At 49.8% G+C, this 23,230-nt stretch overlaps 1 protein-coding gene and 1 pseudogene across 1 annotated transcript in view; both read left to right on the top strand.

The window, feature by feature from the left end:
* Positions 1 to 16,839, top strand: part of TELO2 (telomere maintenance 2) — a 115,863-nt gene extending 99,024 nt beyond the window's left edge. The window contains exon 21 of the mRNA XM_075318233.1: positions 16,450 to 16,839. Within this exon, the coding sequence (XP_075174348.1) occupies positions 16,450 to 16,556 (107 nt within the window). The 3' untranslated portion in view covers positions 16,557 to 16,839. The remainder of the gene's footprint in view (positions 1 to 16,449) is intronic.
* Positions 16,840 to 17,511: 672 nt separating this feature from the next.
* Positions 17,512 to 18,973, top strand: LOC142246357 (nuclear factor 7, brain-like; annotated as a pseudogene).
* Positions 18,974 to 23,230: the final 4,257 nt, after the last annotated feature.

The raw sequence follows: 23,230 nt of genomic DNA, 5'->3' as shown, positions 1-23,230 counted from the left end.
TTAACCCCTTAACGACCTTGGACGTACTGAGTACGTCATGGTGACATGGTGCTAAACGACCCATGACGTACTCAGTACGTCATGGCGAAATCGCGGTCCCGGAGCCCCGGGGAGTGAAATTTATTTACTTAAACGGTAGATTCGGGAAGGAGGGGACCTCTGCCTGACCTCAGGAGGGGTGGTGCCTCCTCCCCGAACCTACAGAGGCTGTGATTGGCTGACGAACGCCGCTCAGCCAATTACAGCCACTGTAATGTTCCAGCCATTGAAAATGGCTGGAACATTGAAATCCAGCCCTGATCAGTGCTGCTGTAGCACTGGCCATTGGCTGGAGCTGGGTGATCGATGCTTCACCCGCCCCCAGCTCTGATTGGAGAGACCGGTCTTGTGACCGCTCTCTCCAATCAATGTGGATCTGCGGCCTGTGATCGTCCCTAGAAGCCGAGGAGAGCGGTAAGTTGTTGCCCCTGTCCCCGATCGCCCCTGTCCCCGATCGCCCCGCCGCTGCTCCCGCTTCACCGCTGTCCCCGCCGCTGCTCCCGCTTCACCGCCGCTGTCTCCGATCGCCCCGCCGCTGCTGCCGCTTCACCGCTGTCCCCGCCGCCATGCTCCCGATGCACCGCTGTCCCCGCCGCCATGCTCCCGCTGCACCGCTGTCCCCGCCGCCGCTCCCGATCCACCGCCGTCCCCGCCGCCATGCTCCCGCTGCACCGCTGTCTCCGCCGCCATGCTCCCGCTCCACCGCTGTCCCCGCCGCCGCTCCCGATCCACCGCCGTCCCCGCCGCCATGCTCCCGCTGCACCGCTGTCTCCGCCGCCATGCTCCCGCTGCACCGCTGTCTCCGCCGCCATGCTCCCGCTCCACCGCTGTCCCCGCCGCCGCTCCCGATCCACCGCCGTCCCCGCCGCCATGCTCCCGCTGCACCGCTGTCTCCGCCGCCATGCTCCCGCTGCACCGCTGTCCCCGCTCCCGATCCACCGCCGTCCCCGCCGCCATGCTCCCGCTGCACCGCTGTCTCCGCCGCCATGCTCCCGCTCCTCCGCTGTCCCCGCCGCCGCTCCCGATCCACCGCCGTCCCCGCCGCCATGCTCCCGCTGCACCGCTGTCTCCGCCGCCATGCTCCCGCTGCACCGCTGTCCCCGCCGCCGCTCCCGATCCACCGCCGTCCCCGCCGCCATGCTCCCGCTGCACCGCTGTCTCCGCCGCCATGCTCCCGCTTCACCGCTGTCCCCGCCGCCGCTCCCGATCCACCGCTGTCTCCGCCGCCATGCTCCCGCTGCACCGCTGTCTCCGCCGCCATGCTCCCGCTCCACCGCTGTCCCCGCCGCCGCTCCCGATCCACCGCCGTCCCCACCGCCATGCTCCCGCTGCACCGCTGTCTCCGCCGCCATGCTCCCGCTCCACCGCTGTCCCCGCCGCCGCTCCCGATCCACCGCCGTCCCCGCCGCCATGCTCCCGCTCCACCGCTGTCCCCGCCGCCGCTCCCGATCCACCGCCGTCCCCGCCGCCATGCTCGCCACTGTCCCCGCCGCCGTCGCACCCACCTTTTTCAGCCGCCGCCGCCTCCTTCATCGGCTGCCCCTTCTCCATCGCCACACCACCTATCCCTCCATGTGCTGCAAGCCACCCTCCCCCCACGTGGGGGGAGGGTGGCTGGCTTGCAGCACATGTGGGGGGAGGGTGGCTGGCTTGCAGCACATGTGGGGGGAGGGTGGCTGGCTTGCAGCACATGTGGGGGGAGGGTGGCTGGCTTGCAGCACATGTGCTGCAAGCCACCCTCCCCCTACATGTGCTGCAAGCCAGCCACCCTCCCCCCACATGTGCTGCAAGCCACCCTCCCCCTACATGTGCTGCAAGCCAGCCACCCTCCCCCTACATGTGCTGCAAGCCCCCCTCCCTCCCCCTACATGTGCTGCAAGCCCCCCTCCCTCCCCCTACATGTGCTGCAAGCCCCCCTCCCTCCCCCTACATGTGCTGCAAGCCCCCCTCCCTTCCCCTACATGTGCCATCTCTCTCTCGCATCAGACTCTGCCCCCCTCCCCGATCTGCTGCCTGCTCTCTCCCATTTTCCATCTACTGCCCCCTCTCACCCTCCTCGATCTGTTGCCTCCTTCATCTGCTGCCTCTTCTGTCTGCTGTGATCCTGCTGCCTAGATCCATCCTGTAAGGTAGGTATCCCCATCTCACCCCCCCCCCATCCTCTGCCGCTCCTCCATCCGCTGCGCCATTTCCCATCCATCCGCTGCGCCATTTCCCATCATCCATCCGCTGCGCCCTTTCCCATCCTCTGCCGCTCCTCCATCCGCTGCGCCATTTCCCATCCATCCGCTGCGCCATTTCCCATCATCCATCCGCTGCGCCCTTTCCCATCCTCTGCCGCTCCTCCATCCGCTGCGCCCTTTCCCATCTTCCATCCGCTGCGCCCTTTCTCATCTGCCGCCCCGCCCTCTCGCATCGCATTATCCAGCGCAGTTGCTCGCTTCCAGACTGCAGTGGATGATGCGATGCGAGACTCGTGCATTGCTCTCACGTTTGGCACTGGTCTTAGTGGCAGGCGCTCTTTTTTTTTTTTTTTTTTTTACTGATGTCTGTATTTTTTATTTCGCCAAACTAATTTTTTTTGTATGGGGGGGGGTCTAGTTTCCAAAATGGGATCACATGTGGGGGAGCTCCATTGTTTAGGCACCTCAGGGGGTCTCCAAATGATACATGGCGTCTGCTAATAATTCCAATCAATTTTACTGTGAAATGGCGCTCCTTCTCTTCTGAGCCCCGCCGTACGCCCAAACAATTGATTTCCACCACATATGAGGTATCGTCGTACTCAGGAGAAATTGCACAATACATTTTATGGTGCATTTTTTTTCTGATACCCTTGTGGAAAAAAAAGCTACCTGTTTGAAAAAACAATTTTGTGGTAAAAAAAAGAATAAAATATTTTCACGGCTGAACATTACAAACGTTTGTGAAGCCTCCAGGGGTTCAAAGTGCTCACTAAACAGCTAGATAAATTCCATGAGGGGTCTAGTTTCCAAAATGGGGTCAATTGTGGGGGAGCTCCATTGTTTAGGCACTTCAGGGGGGTCTCCAAATGAAACATGGCGTCCGCTAATAATTCCAACCAATTTTGCTGTGAAATGGCGCTCCTTGCCTTCCGAGTCCTGCCGTGCGCCCAAACATTTGATTTCCACCACATATGGGGTATCTGCGTACTCAGGAGAAAATGCACCATAAATTTTATGGTGCATTTTTTCCTGATTCCCTTGTGATAAAAAAAGCTACCTGGTTGAAGCAACAGTTTTGTGGTAAAAAAAATTTTTTTTTCTTTTCACGGCTCAACGTTATAAACTTCTGTGAAGCCCCCAGGGGTTCAAAGTGCACATCAAACATCTAGAAAAAATATTTGAGGGCTCTAGTTTCCAAAATGGGGTCATTTGTGGGGGAGCTCCATTGTTTAGGCACCTCGGGGAGTCTTCAAACCCGACATGGCGTCCGCTAATGAGTGCAGCTAATTTTGCACTCAAAAATTCAAATGGCGCTCCTTGCCTTCCGAGCACTGCCGTGTGCCCAAACATTTGATTACCACCACATATGGGGTATCTGCGTACTCAGGAGAAAATGCACGATACATTTTATGATGCATTTTTCCTGATACCCTTGTGAAAATACAAATTTTTATGGCTAAAGTAACATTTTTGTGTTAAAAAAGTAAAATTTTCATTTTTTCGTCTACATTGCTTTGGTTGCTGTGAAGCTCCTAAAGGGTTAATAAACTTCTTGGATGTGGTTTTGAGCAGTGTGAGGGGTGCAGATTTTAGAATTGGGTCACTTTTGGGTATTTTCTGTCGCCTAGGTTTCTCAAATCACTCCAAATGTGATGTGGTACCTAAACAATTTTTTTTTGTAAATTTTGTTGGAAAAATGAGAAATTGGTGATGAACTTTGAACCCTTCTAACTTCCTAACGGAAATTTTTTTTTTTTCAAAAATTGCGCTGGTATAAAGTAGACATGTGGGAAATGTTATTTAGTAACTTTTTTGTGTGACATATCTCTCAGATTTATGGGCATAAAATTTCAAATTTTGAAAATTGCAAAATTTTCTAAATTTTCGCTAAATTTCCGAAATTTTCACAAATAAACGCAAAACATATCTGCCTAAATTTACCACTGACATGAAGTACAATATGTCACGAAAAAACAATCTCAGAATCGCCAGGATCCGTTGAAGTGTTCCAGAGTTATAACCTGTCAAAGTGACACTGGTCAGAATTGCAAAAAATGGCCGGGTCTTTAAGGTGAAAACAGGCTGGGGGCTGAAGGGGTTAAATATAATATGAGAAATCTAAAATATATATTTTTAATGTTTTCATTTTTTATTTTATTAATAGCAATATAATACAATTTTAAAAATATAAACATATATTTATATTAGACTTTTTCATCTTTATTATAAAATAAAAAAATGAAATATTATAGAAAATAAAACAAAATAAATTAGATATTTTATATTATTTTCATTTTTTTATTCTAACTATAATTTTAAAAATATACCGTATATATTTTTTCTTAGACTTTCATTTTTATCAATATAATATTTAAAAAAAATAAAATATATAATGTGTGTGTGTGTATATATATATATATATATATATATATATATATATATATATATATATATATATATATATATATATATATATATATTATGTTGTGTGTGTATGTATGTATGTATGTATGTGTGTATATGTATATTTCTTTGTCGCTCCATTGGGAGACCCAGACAATTGGGTGTATAGCTTCTGCCTCCGGAGGCCACACAAAGTATTACACTGAAAAGTGTAACCCCTCCCCTCTGCCTATACACCCTCCCGTGCATCACGGGCTCCTCAGTTTTATGCTTTGTGTGGAAGGAGGCACACATCCACTCATGCATTCCCATTTTAGTCAGCAGCAGCTGCTGATTTTATCGGTTGGAAGAAAAGAGGGCCCCCACAGGGCCCCCGGCATGCTCCCTTCTCACCCCACTACGTCGGCGGTGCTGTTAAGGTTGAGGTACCCATTGCGGGTACAGAGACTGGAGCCACATGCCGTTTTCCTTCACCATCCCTTAGAGGCTCTGGGAGAAGTGGGATCCTGACCGGTCATCCATTCACTGGGACCGGGCTCCCTCCGCAGCCCCTGTGGGAATCTGCCGGACAGGAGTCTATGTATCCTCAGGGACAGGGCCCTGCATCTAAAGGTACTCTGTGTCCCTATGGGGACTGTGCATGGAGCGCTTGTTTCACAGACGCTGCAGCAGCTGCTGGTTTGTGAAGACCGGGACTTCCGCGCCGACCGAGCCTGTTTGTCGGCCGCGGTATTAAATTTAGTCCCCGGCTTCATTGCGACCTAGTACCATAACTCCCGCCCCCGGGCCTGCGAGTCAGGGGTAAGGGCGGGACGGTCGACCTGATGTCGGCAGTGAGGGCTGGAGCATACTTTAGGTTTCCTCCCCCCCCCCCCTCACTGATCACTGTGGGGCCCCAGATTCCCGCACTTTACTAGTCGCCGCCCACGGCTCCCTCCTCCCCTGAGAGCTCCGGTAACCATTTTTACACATTCTGCCGGTGGAGGATTTCAGGAACGAGCTCTGCAGCTCTGGGAGACCTAAGGCAGGGAATCTGGTGGACACACACTCCGCTTTGGGCGGTCGGTAAGCCACACCGGTCACCCGGTGCTGGTCCCCCTAGGGTGCCAGAGTGTGTGTGTATATATATATATATATATATATATATATATATATATATATATATATATATATATATATATATATATATATATATATATATATATATATATATATATATATATATATATATATATATATATATATATATATATTTGTATACATTTTCTCTGTTCGGCCGGGTTGTTTACTTTTGGCTATATACCCTCAGTGATCACTCTCCTAGGAGACAACAGCATGTCGTCCACAAGGAGCAAGGGCGCTAAGGCAAAAGGTTTTTTTTTGCAACCTGTACCTCTTGTGGGGCTATGTTACCTGCGGGTTCCACCTACCCTCACTGTGAGCAATGCTCGACCCCTGTTGCACTTGCTCAGCCGGAGCCTCGGTCACTAGTGGGCCCCTCGGATCAGGCAGACCCTCCTGCTTCCCCTGTCCAGGCGGCAGGGACAGAGTTTGCAGTTTTTGCTGAGAAACTCTGAGTCGCTTTCACAATCCATGGCTCAGTCTATGGACAAATGGTCTGCCAAGCTACTAGAAGCCTTGCAGTCCAGACCGGTCCTTACACAGGCCCCGGGCACTGTTGGATCATCGCCTCCAGGCCCCTCTCGGTCTGCGCCGCAGCATGCTCCTGGGGTGGCCCCTAGGTCTCACGTGGAGGACTCCTGCACGGACCACAGTCCCAGACCGGCTAAGCGGGCTCGCTGGGAATCTTCCCCGACTTCCTCACGCTGCTCGGGGTCTCAGCTTGAGGACTCTCTGGAGGACGAGGCGGACGTCGCAGCTCAGGGCTCTGACCCTGACGTTGCCCTCAATCTTGATACACCTGAGGGGGACGCCTTAGTAAATGATCTTATATCGTCCATCAACCAGGTGCTAGATCTTTCTCCCCCACCACCACCTATAGAGGAGTCTGCTTCGCAGCAGGAGAAACACCAGTTTAGGTTTCCCAAACGTACACGGAGTGCGTTTTTCGATCACTCTAACTTCAGAGATGCTGTCCAGAAGCACAGAGCATTTCCGGACAGGCGCTTTACTAAGCGCCTTAATGACACACGTTACCCCTTCCCCTCTGACGTAGTTAAGGGTTGGGCTCAATGTCCCAAGGTGGATCCTCCAGTCTCTAGACTGGCGGCTAGATCTGTAGTATCAGTTGCAGATGGCTCATCGCTCAAGGATGCCACTGACAGGCAGATAGAGCTCCTGGTGAAATCCATCTATGAAGCCACAGGCGCGTCTTTTTCCCCGGCCTTTGCAGCCGTGTGGGCACTCCAAGCTATCTCAGCTTGTCTGTCTGAGATTAATGCGGTCACACGTACCTCTGCTCCGCAAGTTGCGTCTTTGACTTCTCAGGCGTCGGTTTTTTCGTCCTACGCCATGAACGCCGTCCTGGACTCTGCTAGCCGTACAGCGGTAGCATCCGCTAATTCGGTGGCAGTCCGCAGGGCCATGTGGCTACACGAATGGAAGGCAGACTCTGCTTCCAAGAAGTTCTTAACCGGTTTGCCGTTTTCTGGCGACCGATTGTTTGGCGAACGATTGGATGAAATTATTAAGGAATCCAAGGGAAAGGACTCGTCCTTACCCCAGTCCAAACCGAAGAGACCTCAGCAACGGAAAATACAACCGAGGTTTCGGTCCTTTCGGCCCTCAGCCAAGTCCCAATCCTCCTCGTCCAACAGGCCAGAGAAAGGCCAGAGGAACTCCTATGCGTGGCGGTCTAAGTCACGCCCCCAAAAAACCGCCGGAGGCACTGCCTCCAAGGCGGCCTCCTCATGACTTTCGGCCTCCCCGAACCGCATCCTCGGTCGGTGGCAGGCTCTCCCGCTTTTGCGACGCCTGGTGGCCACATGTCCAAGACCGATGGGTGAGAGACATTCTGTCTCACGGTTACAGGATAGAGTTCAGCTCTCGTCCTCCGACTCGTTTCTTCAGAACATCTCCGCCCCCATCTCGGGCCAGCGCACTTTTCAGGCTGTGGGCGTTCTGAAGACAGAAGGAGTGGTGATTCCCGTTCCCCCTCAGGAACATGGTCACGGCTTCTACTCCAACTTGTTCATGGTGCCAAAGAAGGACGGATCATTCCGTCCCGTTCTGGACCTCAAACTGCTCAACAGGCATGTGAGCACCAGAAGGTTTCGGATGGAATCTCTCCGCTCGGTCATCGCTTCGATGTCACAAGGAGACTTCCTAGCATCAATCGACATCAAGGATGCTTATCTCCATGTGCTGATCGCACCCGAACATCAACGCTTCCTGCGTTTCGCCATCGGGGACGAACACCTTCAGTTCGTGGCACTGCCTTTCGGCCTGGCGACAGCCCCACGGGTCTTCACCAAGGTCATGGCATCCGTTGTGGCGGTCCTACACTCTCAGGGACACTCGGTGATCCCTTACTTAGACGTTCTCCTAGTCAGGGCACCCTCCCGGGTGGCGTGTCAACACAGCCTGACCGTCGCTCTGGCGACTCTCCAGCAGTTCGGGTGGCTCATCAACTTCCCAAAATCCAAGTTGACACCGACCCAATCACTGACTTACCTCGGGATGGAGTTTCATACTCACTCAGCGGTAGTCAAGCTACCGCTGGACAAACAGCTTTCGCTGCAGACAGGGGTGCAATCTCTTCTTCGGGGTCAGTCACACCCCTTGAGGCGCCTCATGCACTTCCTGGGGAAGATGGTGGCAGCAATGGAGGCAGTGCCCTTCGCGCAGTTCCATCTGCGCCCACTCCAATGGGACATTCTCCGCAAATGGGACAGGAGATCGACGTCCCTCGACAGGAACGTCTCTCTTTCCCTTGCAGCCAAAACCTCTCTTCAGTGGTGGCTTCTTCCCACTTCTCTATCGCAGGGAAAATCCTTCCTGCCCCCATCCTGGGCTGTGGTCACGACGGACGCGAGCCTGTCAGGGTGGGGAGCGGTTTTTCTCCACCACAGGGCTCAGGGAACCTGGACTCCGATAGAGTCTTCCCTTCAGATCAATGTTCTGGAGATAAGGGCAGTGTATCTAGCCCTAAAGGCGTTCCATCGGTGGCTGGAGGGCAGGCAGATCCGCATACAGTCGGACAACGCCACGGCGGTCGCGTACATCAACCACCAGGGCGGCACGCGCAGCCGTCAAGCCTTCCAGGAAGTCCGGCGGATTCTGCTGTGGGCGGAAGCCACAGCCTCCACCATCTCCGCAGTTCACATCCCGGGTGTAGAAAACTGGGAAGCAGATTTTCTCAGTCGTCAGGGCATGGATGCGGGGGAATGGTCTCTTCACCCAGACGTGTTTCGAGAGATTTGTCGCCGCTGGGGAACACCGGACGTCGATCTCATGGCGTCACGGCACAACAACAAGGTCCCGGCCTTCATGGCACGGTCTCAAGATCACAGAGCTCTGGCGGCGGACGCGTTAGTTCAGGATTGGTCGCAGTTTCGACTCCCTTATGTGTTTCCTCCTCTGGCGATGTTGCCCAGAGTGTTACGCAAGATCAGATCCGACTGTCGTCACGCCATTCTCGTCGCTCCAGATTGGCCGAGGCGGTCGTGGTACCCGGATCTGTGGCATCTCACGGTGGGTCAGCCGTGGGCGCTCCCAGACCGCACAGACCTGCTGTCACAAGGGCCGTTTTTCCATCTGAATTCTGCGGCCCTCAACCTGACTGTGTGGCCATTGAGTCCTGGCTCCTAGCGTCGTCATTTTGCCCTCATCCAGTTCACCAGTGTGAAAAGGATTTGCATTCATTAGATCTAGTGAGAGCACTCCGGCTCTACGTGTCTCGCACGGCGCCCCTGCGCCGTTCAGATGCGCTCTTTGTCCTGGTCGCTGGCCAGCGTAAGGGTTCGCAGGCTTCCAAGTCAACCTTGGCTCGGTGGATCAAGGAACCGATTCTTGAAGCCTACCGTTCTTCGGGGCTTCCTCTTCCTTCGGGCCTGAAAGCCCATTCTACCAGAGCCGTGGGTGCGTCCTGGGCATTGCGACACCGGGCTACGGCTCAGCAGGTGTGTCAGGCAGCTACCTGGTCTAGTCTGCACACCTTCACAAAACACTATCAAATGCATACCTATGCTTCGGCAGATGCCAGTCTAGGTAGGTGAGTCCTTCAGGCGGCGGTTGCCCACCTGTAGGAAGGGGTCGTTTTCGGCTCTCTTTTAGGTATTCTTTTACCCACCCAGGGACTGCTTTTGGACGTCCCAATTGTCTGGGTCTCCCAATGGAGCGACAAAGAAGAAGGGAATTTTGTTTACTTACCGTAAATTCCTTTTCTTCTAGCTCCTATTGGGAGACCCAGCACCCGCCCCTGTTCCCTTCGGGCTGGTTGTTCTTTTGTGTACACATGTTGTTCATGTTGAATTGTTCTTTTGGTTATGGTTTCAGTTCTCCGAACATCCTTCGGATTGAATTTACCCCAGACCAATTTATAAGTTTCCTCCTTCCTGCTTTTGCACCAAAACTGAGGAGCCCGTGATGCACGGGAGGGTGTATAGGCAGAGGGGAGGGGTTACACTTTTCAGTGTAATACTTTGTGTGGCCTCCGGAGGCAGAAGCTATACACCCAATTGTCTGGGTCTCCCAATAGGAGCTAGAAGAAAAGGAATTTACGGTAAGTAAACAAAATTCCCTTCATATATATATATATATATAATCTCTATATTTTCTTTTTTTTATTTATAAAAAGAAAAAAAATAATACAAATTGTTTTTTGATCTTTATTTTTTGTTTTCGTTTTTCTTAAAAATAATATACAAAAATGAAAAAAATCTGATAAGTATATTTATATATTCATTTTCTTTATCGTTCCTTTATGGGAGACCCAGACCATGGGTGTATAGCTAGCGACCTCCGGAGGACACACAAAGCACTACACTCAAACGTGTAGCTCCTCCCTCCGGGCTATATACACCCCCTGGATGACAATCTACCCAGTTCAACGCTTTGTGTTCCAGGAGGATCACACACACTTTTATTTCCTCATATTTTTTTCAATTTTATTTTAATGTTTTAAAGATTTGGAAGAAAAGCGGGTCCAGTCTGGACTCCCGGCATGTCCCTTCACGCTCCACTCTGCGGGGTGCTGTTAAGGTTGATTTTAATAAGGCTGGAGCCTTCACATGCCGAGCTCCTTCGCATCCTCTGTCGAGGCTCTGTTTGAAGTGGGAGCCTCCACGGTCCTCTCTGCTTGCAGGAGGCCGGCTCCATCCACAGCCCTGTCTGGTCCCTGCTGGAAGGAGCGTTAACCCCCATTCAGGGACATGGCCCTGCGTCTCAAAGCTAAGTATTGAGACGTTTTTTCAGGGGTCCCGGGTACTTTTATTATGGGGGCAGTATGTGCTTTAGCGTTACTGTTAATTTCGGCCGGTTCTGGGAATTTCCCATGAGAACCGCGCCGACGGTGCCTGCTCGTCGGCCGCACTTTAAAATCTAGGCCCCGGCTTCAGTTTGGGCCTGGTTTCGTTTTTGGCTTCTTCTGTATGTTTTGCATACAGCGACGCCCACCGCCCGGCCAGCAGAGCGGAGGGCACTCCCCTCTGGGGGGATGTCCCCTCCTCTGTCTACCCCCCTGTGTCTCTCTGGCCTCTGTTTTTCCCGCTCCTGGGCTTATACACGCCCCCCCTCCTTCTCCCACCGCCATTTTCTCAGCGTTTTTATCACTGAGAAGCGCTGGATGCTACTGCTGCATACTTTTTGGAAGCTGTCACTTTACAGGGGAGCGGTGAAGTCCGGAGGGCACACAGAGAACAGGGCTGGTAAGCCACAACCTATGGTTGTGGATTTTTATACACTCAGGCTTTCTACAGGAGTGTGTTTTGGCTGCAGAGCTTCCTCCACAGCAGCATGTCTGTCAGTAGGAGCAAGGCTGCAAACATGTATGCTATATGCACTGCTTGCAAGCTAATTCTGCCAGAGCCTAGCACGTACCCACATTGTGATAACTGTGCTAATATGGTTGTGTCTCAGCCTGGAGCCTCCGCAGGGGTCCCTCCGGCTGCTTCGGTCCCGGTGGCTGAACCCCCGGCTTGGGTAGCATCCTTTACACAGGCTCTTTCCAAGTCGTTTGCCGATTCCATGGGGCAGCTGTCTCAAACGCTGCTGTCTATGCATCAGCCTCCCTCTCAGCCCCCCTCTCAGGGTGTCTCTGCTGCTCAGAGCTCTGCAGAGCCCTCAGAGCATGTCCTTGGACCCCGTCCCCCCAAACGGAGACGCACGGACCCTCCTCCTTCCTCGTCCCACGGCTCTGATTCACAAGCCGAGGTGCAGGGCGAGGATGATTCATTTACTGTGGGCTCAGACACTGCCTCTATGTACCCCATTGACTTGTCTGAGGGCGATGCGGACGTTAGTGACTTGATTGCGTCCATTAACTCCGTACTGAACCTTAACCCACAGGAGTCAGAGGATCAACCCTCTCTGGTAGAGGTACACCAGTTTACCTCTCCTAAGAAGCCTAGGAGTATGTTTTTTAACCACTCCAGCTTTCAGACCACTGTTAACAAGCCAAGGGCCTGTCCTGACAAACGTTTTCCGAAACGTAGTTCAGATGACCGTTTCCCGTTTCCACCGGAGGTGGTTAAGGACTGGGCCCAGTCCCCAAAGGTAGACCCTCCAGTGTCCAGAATCTCAGCCCGCACAGTAGTTGCGGTGGCCGACGGCACTTCTCTTAAAGATCCCACTGACCGCCAGGTTTACCTTCTGGCCAAGTCTGTATTTGAGGCGGCAGGAGCCTCCTTCTCTCCGTCTTTTGCGGCGGTGTGGGCTCTTAAGGCTATCTCTGCCTCTCTGGCGGAGATTCATTCCCTCTCCAGAGACTCTATTCCTGAGATGGATGCTTTAACCGCCCGAGCTTCAGCTTTTGCATCCTACGCCATGTCTGCCGTCCTAGAAGCTTCTCACCGCACGGCAGTGGCCTCCGCTAATTCCCTCGCGATCCGCAGGATCTTGTGGCTTCGAGAGTGGAAAGCGGACGCTTCCTCTAAGAAGTACCTTGCGAGTCTCCCTTTTACTGGGTCACGGCTGTTTGGGGAACAGCTGGATGACATAATTAAGGAGGCTACTGGCGGGAAGAGTACTTCCTTGCCACAAGCTAAACCCAAGAAACCTACCCAGGGCAGGAACCAATCGAGGTTTCGTTCCTTTCGTTCCTCTAACTGGTCATTCTCTAAGCCCACGGTCTCGTCCACTACCGCCAAGGATCGTAAATCCAACTGGCGCGCAAAGCCGCGTCCTCAAAAGACCGGAGGAGCCGCTGCCACCAAGGCAGCCTTCTCGTGACTATCTGGCCGCGCCAGCAACGTCCTTGGTCGGGGGCAGGCTCTCCCACTTTGGCGACGTGTGGTTGCAACACGTCTCCGATCAGTGGGTGCGGGATATCATCACCCACGGCTACAGGATACCTTTTTCTTCCAGCCCGCCAAACAGATTTTTTCTGTCCACCCCCCCCTGCTCCAAAGCCGCCGCCTTCGCTCAGGCCGTGGCATCCCTGCAGACCAACGGTGTAATTGTTCCGGTCCCCGCCCGGGAACGGTTCAGAGGTTTCTACTCAAACCTCTTTCTAGTTCCCAAAAAGGACGGTTCCTCCCGGCCCATCCTGGATCTCAAGCTTCTCAACAAGCATGTTCAGGTGCGGCACTTTCGCATGGAATCTCTAAGATCGGTCATTGCCTCAATGACCCAGGGAGATTTTCTCGCATCCATCGACATCAGAGATGCCTATCTGCATGTGCCTATTGCGGTTTCACACCAGCGTTGGCTACGCTTTGCGATCGGAGAGGAACATTTCCAGTTCGTGGCTCTTCCCTTTGGCTTAGCCACGGCCCCCCGAGTGTTCACCAAGGTCATGGCAGCAGTGGTTGCTGTCCTGCACCTCCAGGGATTGGCAGTGATTCCTTACCTGGACGACCTTCTAGTCAAGGCCTCATCCAGTGTAGACTGCCAACGGAGTGTCTCTCTCACTGTCGCCACGCTAATTCAGTTCGGGTGGCTTGTCAACCTCCCCAAGTCGACTCTGACCCCGACCCAGGTACTCTTGTACCTAGGGATGCAATTCGAGACTCTGCCGGCACTTGTCAAGTTGCCCTTAGTCAAACAGCAGTCCCTTCGTCTGGCGGTGCGCTCTCTGCTGAGGCACCGCCGTCATTCCCTCAGACGCCTCATGCAGGTGCTGGGTCAGATGGTGGCGTCCATGGAAGCGGTTCCCTTTGCCCAGTTCCATCTGCGTCCCTTGCAGCTGGACATTCTCCGCTGTTGGGACAAGCGGATCTCTTCTTTGGACAGGCTAGTGGCTCTGTCATCACAGGCCAGGAACTCCCTTCAGTGGTGGCTTCAGCCCCTCTCCCTGTCACAGGGGCGGTCCTTCCTGACTCCGTCCTGGGTGATTCTCACCACGGATGCCAGTCTCTCCGGTTGGGGAGCGGTGTTTCTCCATCACCGAGCACAGGGCACTTGGACTCCGTCCGAATCAGCCCTCCCGATCAATGTGCTGGAGATCAGAGCTGTGTTTCTAGCTCTTCTAGACTTTCACCACCTACTGGCGGGCAAGCACATTCGGGTTCAGTCGGACAACGCGACAGCGGTTGCCTACATCAATCACCAGGGCGGAACTCACAGCCGTCTGGCGATGTTGGAGGTTCAACGAATCCTCCAGTGGACGGAGGACTCAAAGTCCACCATATCCGCAGTCCACATCCCAGGCGTGGAAAACTGGGAGGCCGATTATCTCAGCCGTCAAACCGTGGACGGCGGCGAGTGGGCCCTGCATCCGTCAGTGTTCAGATCAATCTGCCGCAAGTGGGGCACTCCGGAAGTAGATCTAATGGCTTCCCGGCACAACCACAAGGTTCCGGTTTACGTGGCTCGCTCCCACGATCCTCAAGCCTTCGCAGCAGACGCACTGGTTCAGGATTGGTCTCAGTTCAGTCTGGCCTATGTGTTTCCCCCTCTAGCGCTCTTGCCCAGGGTTCTGCGCAAGATCCGAATGGAGGGCCGTCGAGTCATACTCATTGCTCCGGACTGGCCCAGGCGAGCCTGGTACCCAGACTTGCTCCGCCTGTCCGTAGAGATCCCGTGGCATCTCCCGGACCGCCCAGACCTTCTCTCTCAAGGTCCGTTCTTCCGCCAGAATTCTGCGGCTCTCAGATTGACGGCGTGGCTCTTGAGTCCTGGATCCTGACGGCTTCAGGCATTCCCTCTGAGGTCATCTCCACCATGACTCAGGCTCGGAAGTCTTCCTCGGCTAGGATTTATCATAGGACTTGGAAAATTTTCCTGTCCTGGTGTCGCTCTTCCGGCCATGCTCCTTGGCCGTTCGCCTTGCCGACCATCCTGTCTTTTCTACAGTCAGGTCTACAGTTGGGTCTGTCCCTCAATTCCCTTAAGGGACAGGTGTCGGCTTTGTCGGTATTGTTCCAGCGGCGTATCGCTCGACTGGCTCAGGTGCGCACCTTCATGCAGGGCGCATCTCACATCATTCCTCCTTACCGACGACCCTTGGATCCCTGGGACCTTAATTTGGTCGTCACGGCCTTACAGAAACCCCCTTTTGAGCCTCTCAGGGAGGTTCCTTTGTCCAGACTTTCACAGAAAGTCGTCTTTCTAGTAGCCATAACTTCTCTCAGGAGAGTTTCCGATTTGGCTGCGCTTTCTTCGGAATCCCCCTTTTTGGTGTTTCACCAAGACAAGGTGGTTCTTCGTCCGACTCCGGACTTTCTTCCTAAGGTGGTGTCTTCCTTCCACCTTAACCAGGACATTTCATTGCCCTCTCTTTGTCCGGCCCCTGTGCATCGCTTTGAGAAGGCGTTGCACACCTTGGATTTGGTGCGGGCGCTCCGCATCTATGTGTCTCGCACCGCCGTGTTTCGGCGGTGCACCTCACTTTTCGTGCTAACCACGGGTCAGCGCAAGGGCCTTTCGGCTTCTAAACCGACCCTAGCTCGTTGGATTAGGTCGGCCATATCCGATGCCTACCAGTCTTCTCAGGTGCCTCCCCCGTCGGGGATTAAGGCGCACTCGACCAGAGCTGTCGGTGCCTCCTGGGCTTTCAGGCACCAGGCTACGGCTCAGCAGGTGTGTCAGGCTGCCACTTGGTCCAGTCTGCACACTTTTTCTAAGCACTACCAAGTGCATGCTCATGCTTCGGCAGATGCGAGCTTGGGCAGACTCATCCTTCAGGCGGCTGTCGCCCATTTGTGAAGTTAGGTTTTGCCTACTTCTCAGTTTAGTTTATTTCCCACCCATGGACTGCTTTGGAACGTCCCATGGTCTGGGTCTCCCATAAAGGAACGATAAAGAAAAAGAGAATTTTGTTTACTTACCGTAAATTCTTTTTCTTATAGTTCCGACATGGGAGACCCAGCACCCTCCCTGTTGCCTGTTGGCAGTTTTTGTTCCGTGTGCTTCACGGCTGTTGTTAGTAGACAGAGTTCTGGTTTTGCCGAGTTTTACTCTATCTCTACTTATGGGTGGATGTCCTCCTTCAGCTTTTGCACTGAACTGGGTAGATTGTCATCCAGGGGGTGTATATAGCCCGGAGGGAGGAGCTACACGTTTGAGTGTAGTGCTTTGTGTGTCCTCCGGAGGTCGCTAGCTATACACCCATGGTCTGGGTCTCCCATGTCGGAACTATAAGAAAAAGAATTTACGGTAAGTAAACAAAATTCTCTTTTTTATTTTTTATAATATTAATATAATACAACATGAAAATATTAAAAAATAATAAAACAATAAATATATTTACTTTTTTTAATAGATGTGGCTGAGAGTGATAACGATGAAGACTGTTGTCGCTTTGCCATGAATGGCCTGCTGCTAATAGAGAAACTACAGAGTAGCCTCCAGTTCTCTCCCAACGTGTGACCCTCTGTGCGGATTTATGGCTGAAATGGAGACCCCCATATGTCCGCGATATACAATATCCGCTACACATCTGTATATAAAGTAAAACTCCAATAATCCAGCACGTGGGTTTGGGACTGTGTTAGATACCGGATTAGCTGTAATCTTAAAGTTGTTGTATACAATCTGTATCTATTGGTTATGGATTAACCACAGGCGTCGCGGGATGGAGGACAGATGAAGCTGAGAGCATGATGTTGTTCTGATTATGTGAAATAAAGACGTTTTGTACTAATTAAAGAAACTTATCATTTCTATTCTTTTTTTATATATATATATATATAATATATATTTTTTTTTTTGGGGGGGGGAGGATATTATTATTAGTAATATATTGTTTTTAGAATTATTTTTTATTAATGTCTAATATAAAAAAAATATATATATTTATATTTGTAAAATGTTATATTGATATTATTAATATATAAAACTTTTTTTAGATTTTTCTAAAATTTAAAAATCTATTGTTTTAAATTTTTATATTAATATCAATATAATATTTTAAAAATGTAAACATATTTTTTATATTAGTTATTATTATTATTATTATTATTATTATTATTATTATTATTAATCAATGAAAAAATATTCAAAAAAATAAAACGTATAAATGTGCTTTTTAGTACTTCTCACAGCCATGCTGACTTAGTTTTTTTTTCAAAGTAAGTACACCAGCCTCATCCAGCCTAACTGATCTATCTAATAATAATGTATGCACTCTTAAACAGGTAATCGTTTCCTCATCAGGCGTTGCTCGGGACTGGTGATTTCTATAGAATATATACAATACAGGACTGTTTTGTACTGCGTTGTCACTGCATATTTTCCTTTCATTTTTATCTGGCGGAACTGGAAATATGAGTCATGGTGACTTGTGTTTCGGGTATAATAGTTAACTCTTGCGGAGTGAGCGTTACATAGGATACCCGGCTGCTCCTCGGACGCCATCACCGGGTTTTAGATTTGTTTCTTGGCACAATGGAGTCGCTGAGTGAGGAGCTGCTCTGCCCCATCTGTCTGGACATCTATACTGACCCCGTAATGCTGAACTGTGGGCACAACTTCTGCCAGGAGTGCATTAATCGTGCCCTGGATATTCGCAATGGATCTACAGGCTTTAAATGCCCCGAGTGCAATATGGTGTTTCTCCAGCGTCCTCTTTTGCTGCTAAACCTCAAGCTGCGAAACATCATAAAACATCTGCAAGAAGCTTCTCACAAGAAACTACAAAGTTCTCTCTTGGGGCTTAAAAAGGAGCAAGATGTCACCAAAAAGAGCCTTCAAAACCTCAACGAGCAGAAAAATAAAATTCACGAAAGCGCTCAGAATCTTGAAAGCGTCTTAAACACATTTTTTACCATGATAGAAAAAGATATCCGGAGATCCCGGAAAACTGTTCTAGGCGCAATCTCAAGGAAGAAGGAGCACGGTCTCGGGCAAGTCTACAAGATCATAAAGGAGCTGGAGGAAAGGAAGTGGGAGCTGTCCAGGAGGATACAGAAGACGCAAGAGCTGCTCCGCATGGACCGTCCTATAGCGGTGTAACCGCAGGAGCCTGACAGACCACCGGGATATCCAAAGTGACAGCGGTACCACTTTTTGGGATGAAACACATCAGTTGAGGTGCTTGTCCGACGTGATTCATATGTTCTCGGAACTAATCCAAAGAATGCCCGAGCCAAAGACTTTGGACGTATTCCGGGATGTAAAAACCGCCTGCAAGGATCTACGCGTTTCGCCTGACCTCCGATCCGCCTCGAACGTCGGCGCCCATCAGGGGTATCCAGAGGGGCCGGAGCGCTTTGCCGTTTGCCAGCTTCTGAGCTCCTGTAGCTTCACGACGCAGCATTATTGGAAAGTGGATGTCAGTAAAGCCCAGGAATGGATTATCGGGGTGGCTTATCACAGCATGGACCGGAAAACGCTGACCAGTGCCGCCTACATAGGATATAATGACAAGTCGTGGGGTCTGGAATACCAACAGGGCCTCTCCGCTCTCCACAATAACACAAGGCAAGAAGTGACGGCGACCGCTCCCGTCAAGCTGGGGTCTACGTGAACTATGAATCCGGATAAATATCTTTTTATCAGCTCAATGATCGCTTCCGACACTTGCACAGCTTCTCTGCCATCTTCACCGAGAGACTTCACGCTGCCTTCTGCATCTTGCGTTGATGCCCTAAATTAAGCCCTTTTTTTCCAACCTTTCCCATGTATAGCATACTTTTATGCACACACATACTGTAATTACCACTACTACACATTGTATTTAGTGATCTGTGTATACAGCAGTACTATATATCAATATAATTTGTGTACTGTATGTCAGAATTATTTGCATTGTATAAATGGTATTATTAAATTGTAATATATGGCAACAGTATGTGTATTATAAATGACATCACTGTGGCAGCATTATGATTTGGTATTTGGCATTTTCCCTATATGTTCATATGGGTTAATTTCCTGTATTATTGGGCTTAGACAGGACAGCTGACGTATATATGGTTGCAGTATAATCATCTTAGGCTACATTCACAAGACCGTCCCGTTTTTGCGATCCGCAAAAAAACTATCCTGTTTTTCCACGGATGCATCTGTGTGACATCCATTCCGTATACGGTCCGGTCCGTGTGCCTTCCACTTTTTTTTTGCAGACTGCAAAAAAACGGAAGGAGGGTTACATACAGTCAAAACCTAGAAAGATAGCTGGATAGATAGATGAGAAAGTCATAATGTCCCACTACCCAGCATTTTTGTAATCCTGCACCCGTTAGTGCCTTTTCATATGACACTAAAGGGTGTTTAGCCTTGTACTTAGCCAAAAAAATTAAATAAATTAAAAAAAAAAAAAAAAAAAGACGTGGGGTCCGCCCTATTCTTTGTAGCCAGCTACGGTAAAGCAGACTGCTGCAGACCACAGCTGACAGCTTCACCTTGGCTGGTAATCCAAAACAGAGCGCACCCCATGTTATTTTCGATTTAAATAATTTTAAAACAAATGTGGGGTTCCACCCCCCCAAAGTGGATCACCAGCCAAGGTAAAGTGGACAGCTGTGGTCTGGTATTCTCAGACTAGGGAGGTCCACAGTTATTGGACACTCCACAGACTAAAAATAGCAGGCCGACCCAGAAGTGGCACAGCTCATCCCATTGCCCTGGTGCGGTGGCAAACTGGGTAATATATGGGGTTGCTATAATTCATGATTGTGGGGGGTCCTGACCATTGAAGTATGGGAGTCGCAAAATTATAGGGGATGTAGGATATAGATTTGTTTGATAAAGCACATTAATTCGCTATGCAAATTAAACTTTATTTTATCTATAAATGAAATCTTTATCCTACTTAAATTAATAGGAAAGGGTTCTTTACAGTTAGAGCAGTCAGACTGTTGAATGCCCTAGCCTAGCACAAGAGGTAGTAATGGCAGATACTATAACAGCTTTTAAAAAAAGGGCTGGATAATTTCCTCAGTACTCAACATTGTCGGTTATAAATGACTTAGTGACCAAATGTAGAGCTGGTGGAGGAAGATTGAACTAGATGGACCTAGGGCTTTTTTTTTCAACCTAAGTAACTATGTAATGTACAGAATATCTCCTGAGGCACTACTCTGATTTGTGCCAAAGAAAATCATATTCCTTTCATAAGAGACAGTTCTACTTTTTGAGTTAATTGTGTGGAATCAATACCCTAATTTATTGGGGGCTTGTTTGTCTATTTTGTTACAATTAATAAGGTTATATTTTAACACGTCCTTATAGCTTCAGTGAACTTCCATTTACAGCTGACATCAACCCACAATCAGGAAGAGCCTGGCAAAGAGCAACTAATGTGATGCGCTACTTTTGGAGTGGCTGTGGGCTGCTATTTTAAGGCTGGGATGGGCCAAAAAAATCATGGGCCTTCCCAGCCTCATAATGCCAGCCCCCAGCTGTCTGCTTTACCTTGGCCAGGTATCAAATTCAGCAGAGCCCACACCATTTTTTATTATTTCTATTAAAAAAAAACCCATATATAATTTAAAAAAAGTGTGGTGAGGCCCCCCCCCCTCCCTATTTTTGATAATCAGTGAAGGTAAAGCAGAGCTTCAGCCCCAAGCTGTCTGCTTTACTTGTGCTGGTTATCAAAAATAGGGGGAGAGACTCCACAACATATTTATTTTTTTTTTTTACATTTATTTATTCCCTATCCACATTTGTTTACAGGGCAATTGTTCTGCTCTTACACCCATTTTTCTTAATTTTACAGGCTCTAGCCCTTACTATGACCATTTCACAGCACTAAATTTCAAAATTTCAGGTCTCCATTGACTTATATGGGATCAGGGTCAAGTTCGGGTTCCGAGCCAAACGTTTTACTTAAGTCCAGTTGAACCCAGCGAACCAGAACTTCCACATGTCTGCCCATCCCTAATGGTGGCCCTATATTCAACGAAATTGTGGTTTTGTTTTTGTTTAGACAGAGACACGCACACACACACGCGCACACACACACAATATTTAGGAGAAAAAAAGACTGTAAAACACTGGTGGACATAGACAGAAAAAGGCATGAACTGTATATTATTTATTTATAAAGCACCATTGATTCCAATGTGATGTACAGTACATGAGATGTTACACACAAAATATAGATATAAGTCACAGTAGACAGACTGGTACAGATGGGAGAGGGTTCTGCCCTTGCGGGCTTACATTCTATAGGATAATGGGGGAGGAGATAGTAGGTGGTGGGGGTTGAGGCAGCTCCAGTGGTGGTGAGGCGACAGCTTTGGTGGGAGCTTAGTTTAGAGAGATATATGGAGGAGACAGATTATCGATGGCTTTGTAGGTCAGTGTTAGTAGTTTCAATTGAATACTCTGGGGAACTGGGGGCCCATGAAGGGATTCTGGAAATTTATTTTTCAGTTGTAGACGGCAAGAGGTGGTGAGAGATTGGACGTGCAGTATGAAGGACAAGGCAGAGTTGAGGGTTATTCCGAGGTAGCGGACTTCAGGTCCTGGGAGGAGTGTGGCATTATTTATTGTAATAGATCAGGTAGGGGAGATAAGTGAGATGGGGGAAAGATTATTAGTTCAGTTTTGCTCATATTGAGTGTTAAGAAGTGAGAGGAGGATATGGCTGATAGACACTCTAGGATTCTGGAAAGCAGAGCGGTGACGTCTTGGCCAAAGAAGTAGATCTGAGTGTCATCAACATATAGGTGGAACTGAAAGCCATGGGACTTTCAGTTATCCCATGACAAAGGTATAGATGGAGAAAAGTAAGGATCCCAGAGCCTTGAGGGACACTGACAGTGAGTGGACGGGATGAAGAGGTAGTGTGGGAGTAGGAGACACTAAAGGTGTGGTTGGAAATGTTTGAGGAGATCCAGGAGAGGGCAAGATCTCTGACTTCAAGGCAAGAGAAAATCTGAAGCAGGAGTAAGTGGTCGACAGTGTCAAAGGCTGAGGACAGGTCTAGAAGGATTAGAATAGAGAATTGTCTGTCAGCTTTGGCAGTAAGTCATTAGTAATTTTGGTCAGGGCAGTCTCTGTAGAGTGGTGAGGATGGAAGCCGGTTTGTAGGTTGTGAAAGAGTGAGTTGGATGAGAGGTGAGAGGCAAGTTCAGTATGGATGTGTTGTTCCAGGAGTTTGGAAGTGATTGGAAGCAGTGATATGGGGCGATGGCTGGTAGAAGAGGTTGGGTCGAGGCATGGTTTCTTTAGGATGGGTGTTATTGTTGCGTGTTTGAAAGCAGAAGGGAAGGTACCCGATGTTAATGATAGGTTGTAAAGATGGGTTAAGGCTGGGAGAAGCGTAGAGGTGAGGTTGGGAAGGAGGTGGGATGGTATGGGGGTCAAGTGCGCAAGTGGTGAGGTAAGATTTGGAGAGGAGATGAATAATTTCTCCTTCAGTGATGGTGGGGAGGAAGGCTATGGGGGAAGGGCAATGGTCTGTATATGGAGGGGTTGTGGTGATTGAGCAGAAAAGACTTACTTGTTTGGTCGATCTTACCTTTTGAAATATGCGGCAAAGTCATCTGTAGCGATGAGGGCGGTCTGAGGGGGCAGTGGTGGACGGAGGAAAGCGTTAAAAGCATTGAATAGTTATTTAGGGTTGTGGGATAAATAAGAGGGTTCTGAAGTTTTCCTGTTTAGCAGAGGTTTTTAAAATTGCATTTTTTTTAATACAATAAAGTCATCTTGCGAAAGTGTTTGTTGGTTTTGGGTTTTTTTTGTGGTTTTTTTTTTCTCCAAGCGCCACTCAGCAACCCTATACACTTGCCAAAGCTTTTTAGTGAGGTTATTGTGCCAGGGTTGTCTACTGATTCATCGCACTTCAGTGGGGATGTTGAAGTTACCCATGATGATGGTGGGAATATCAGCAGAGAGAAAGTGTAGAAGCCAAGTGGAGAAGTGGTCAATAAAAGCAGTGGCCGGGCCCAGGGGTCGGTATATAACAGCCACTTGGAGGCTGGATGGAGAGTAGATATAGACAAAGTGCACATCGAAAGAAGGGAGAATAAGGGAGGTAAGGGTGGGATGGGGTTAAAGCTGTAGTTAATAGGAGAAGACCCATCTCACCCCTTTGTCTGTTGCCAGGGCTAGGAGTGTGAGTGAAATGAAGGCCACTGTAACACAGAGCAGCA

Source organism: Anomaloglossus baeobatrachus, chromosome 7, assembly GCF_048569485.1.
Source record: "Anomaloglossus baeobatrachus isolate aAnoBae1 chromosome 7, aAnoBae1.hap1, whole genome shotgun sequence".
In the NCBI taxonomy this organism is placed as follows: Eukaryota; Metazoa; Chordata; class Amphibia; order Anura; family Aromobatidae; genus Anomaloglossus; species Anomaloglossus baeobatrachus.
The sequence above is the reverse complement of the archived record's forward strand: the minus strand, read 5'-3'. Positions and strand labels throughout refer to the sequence as shown.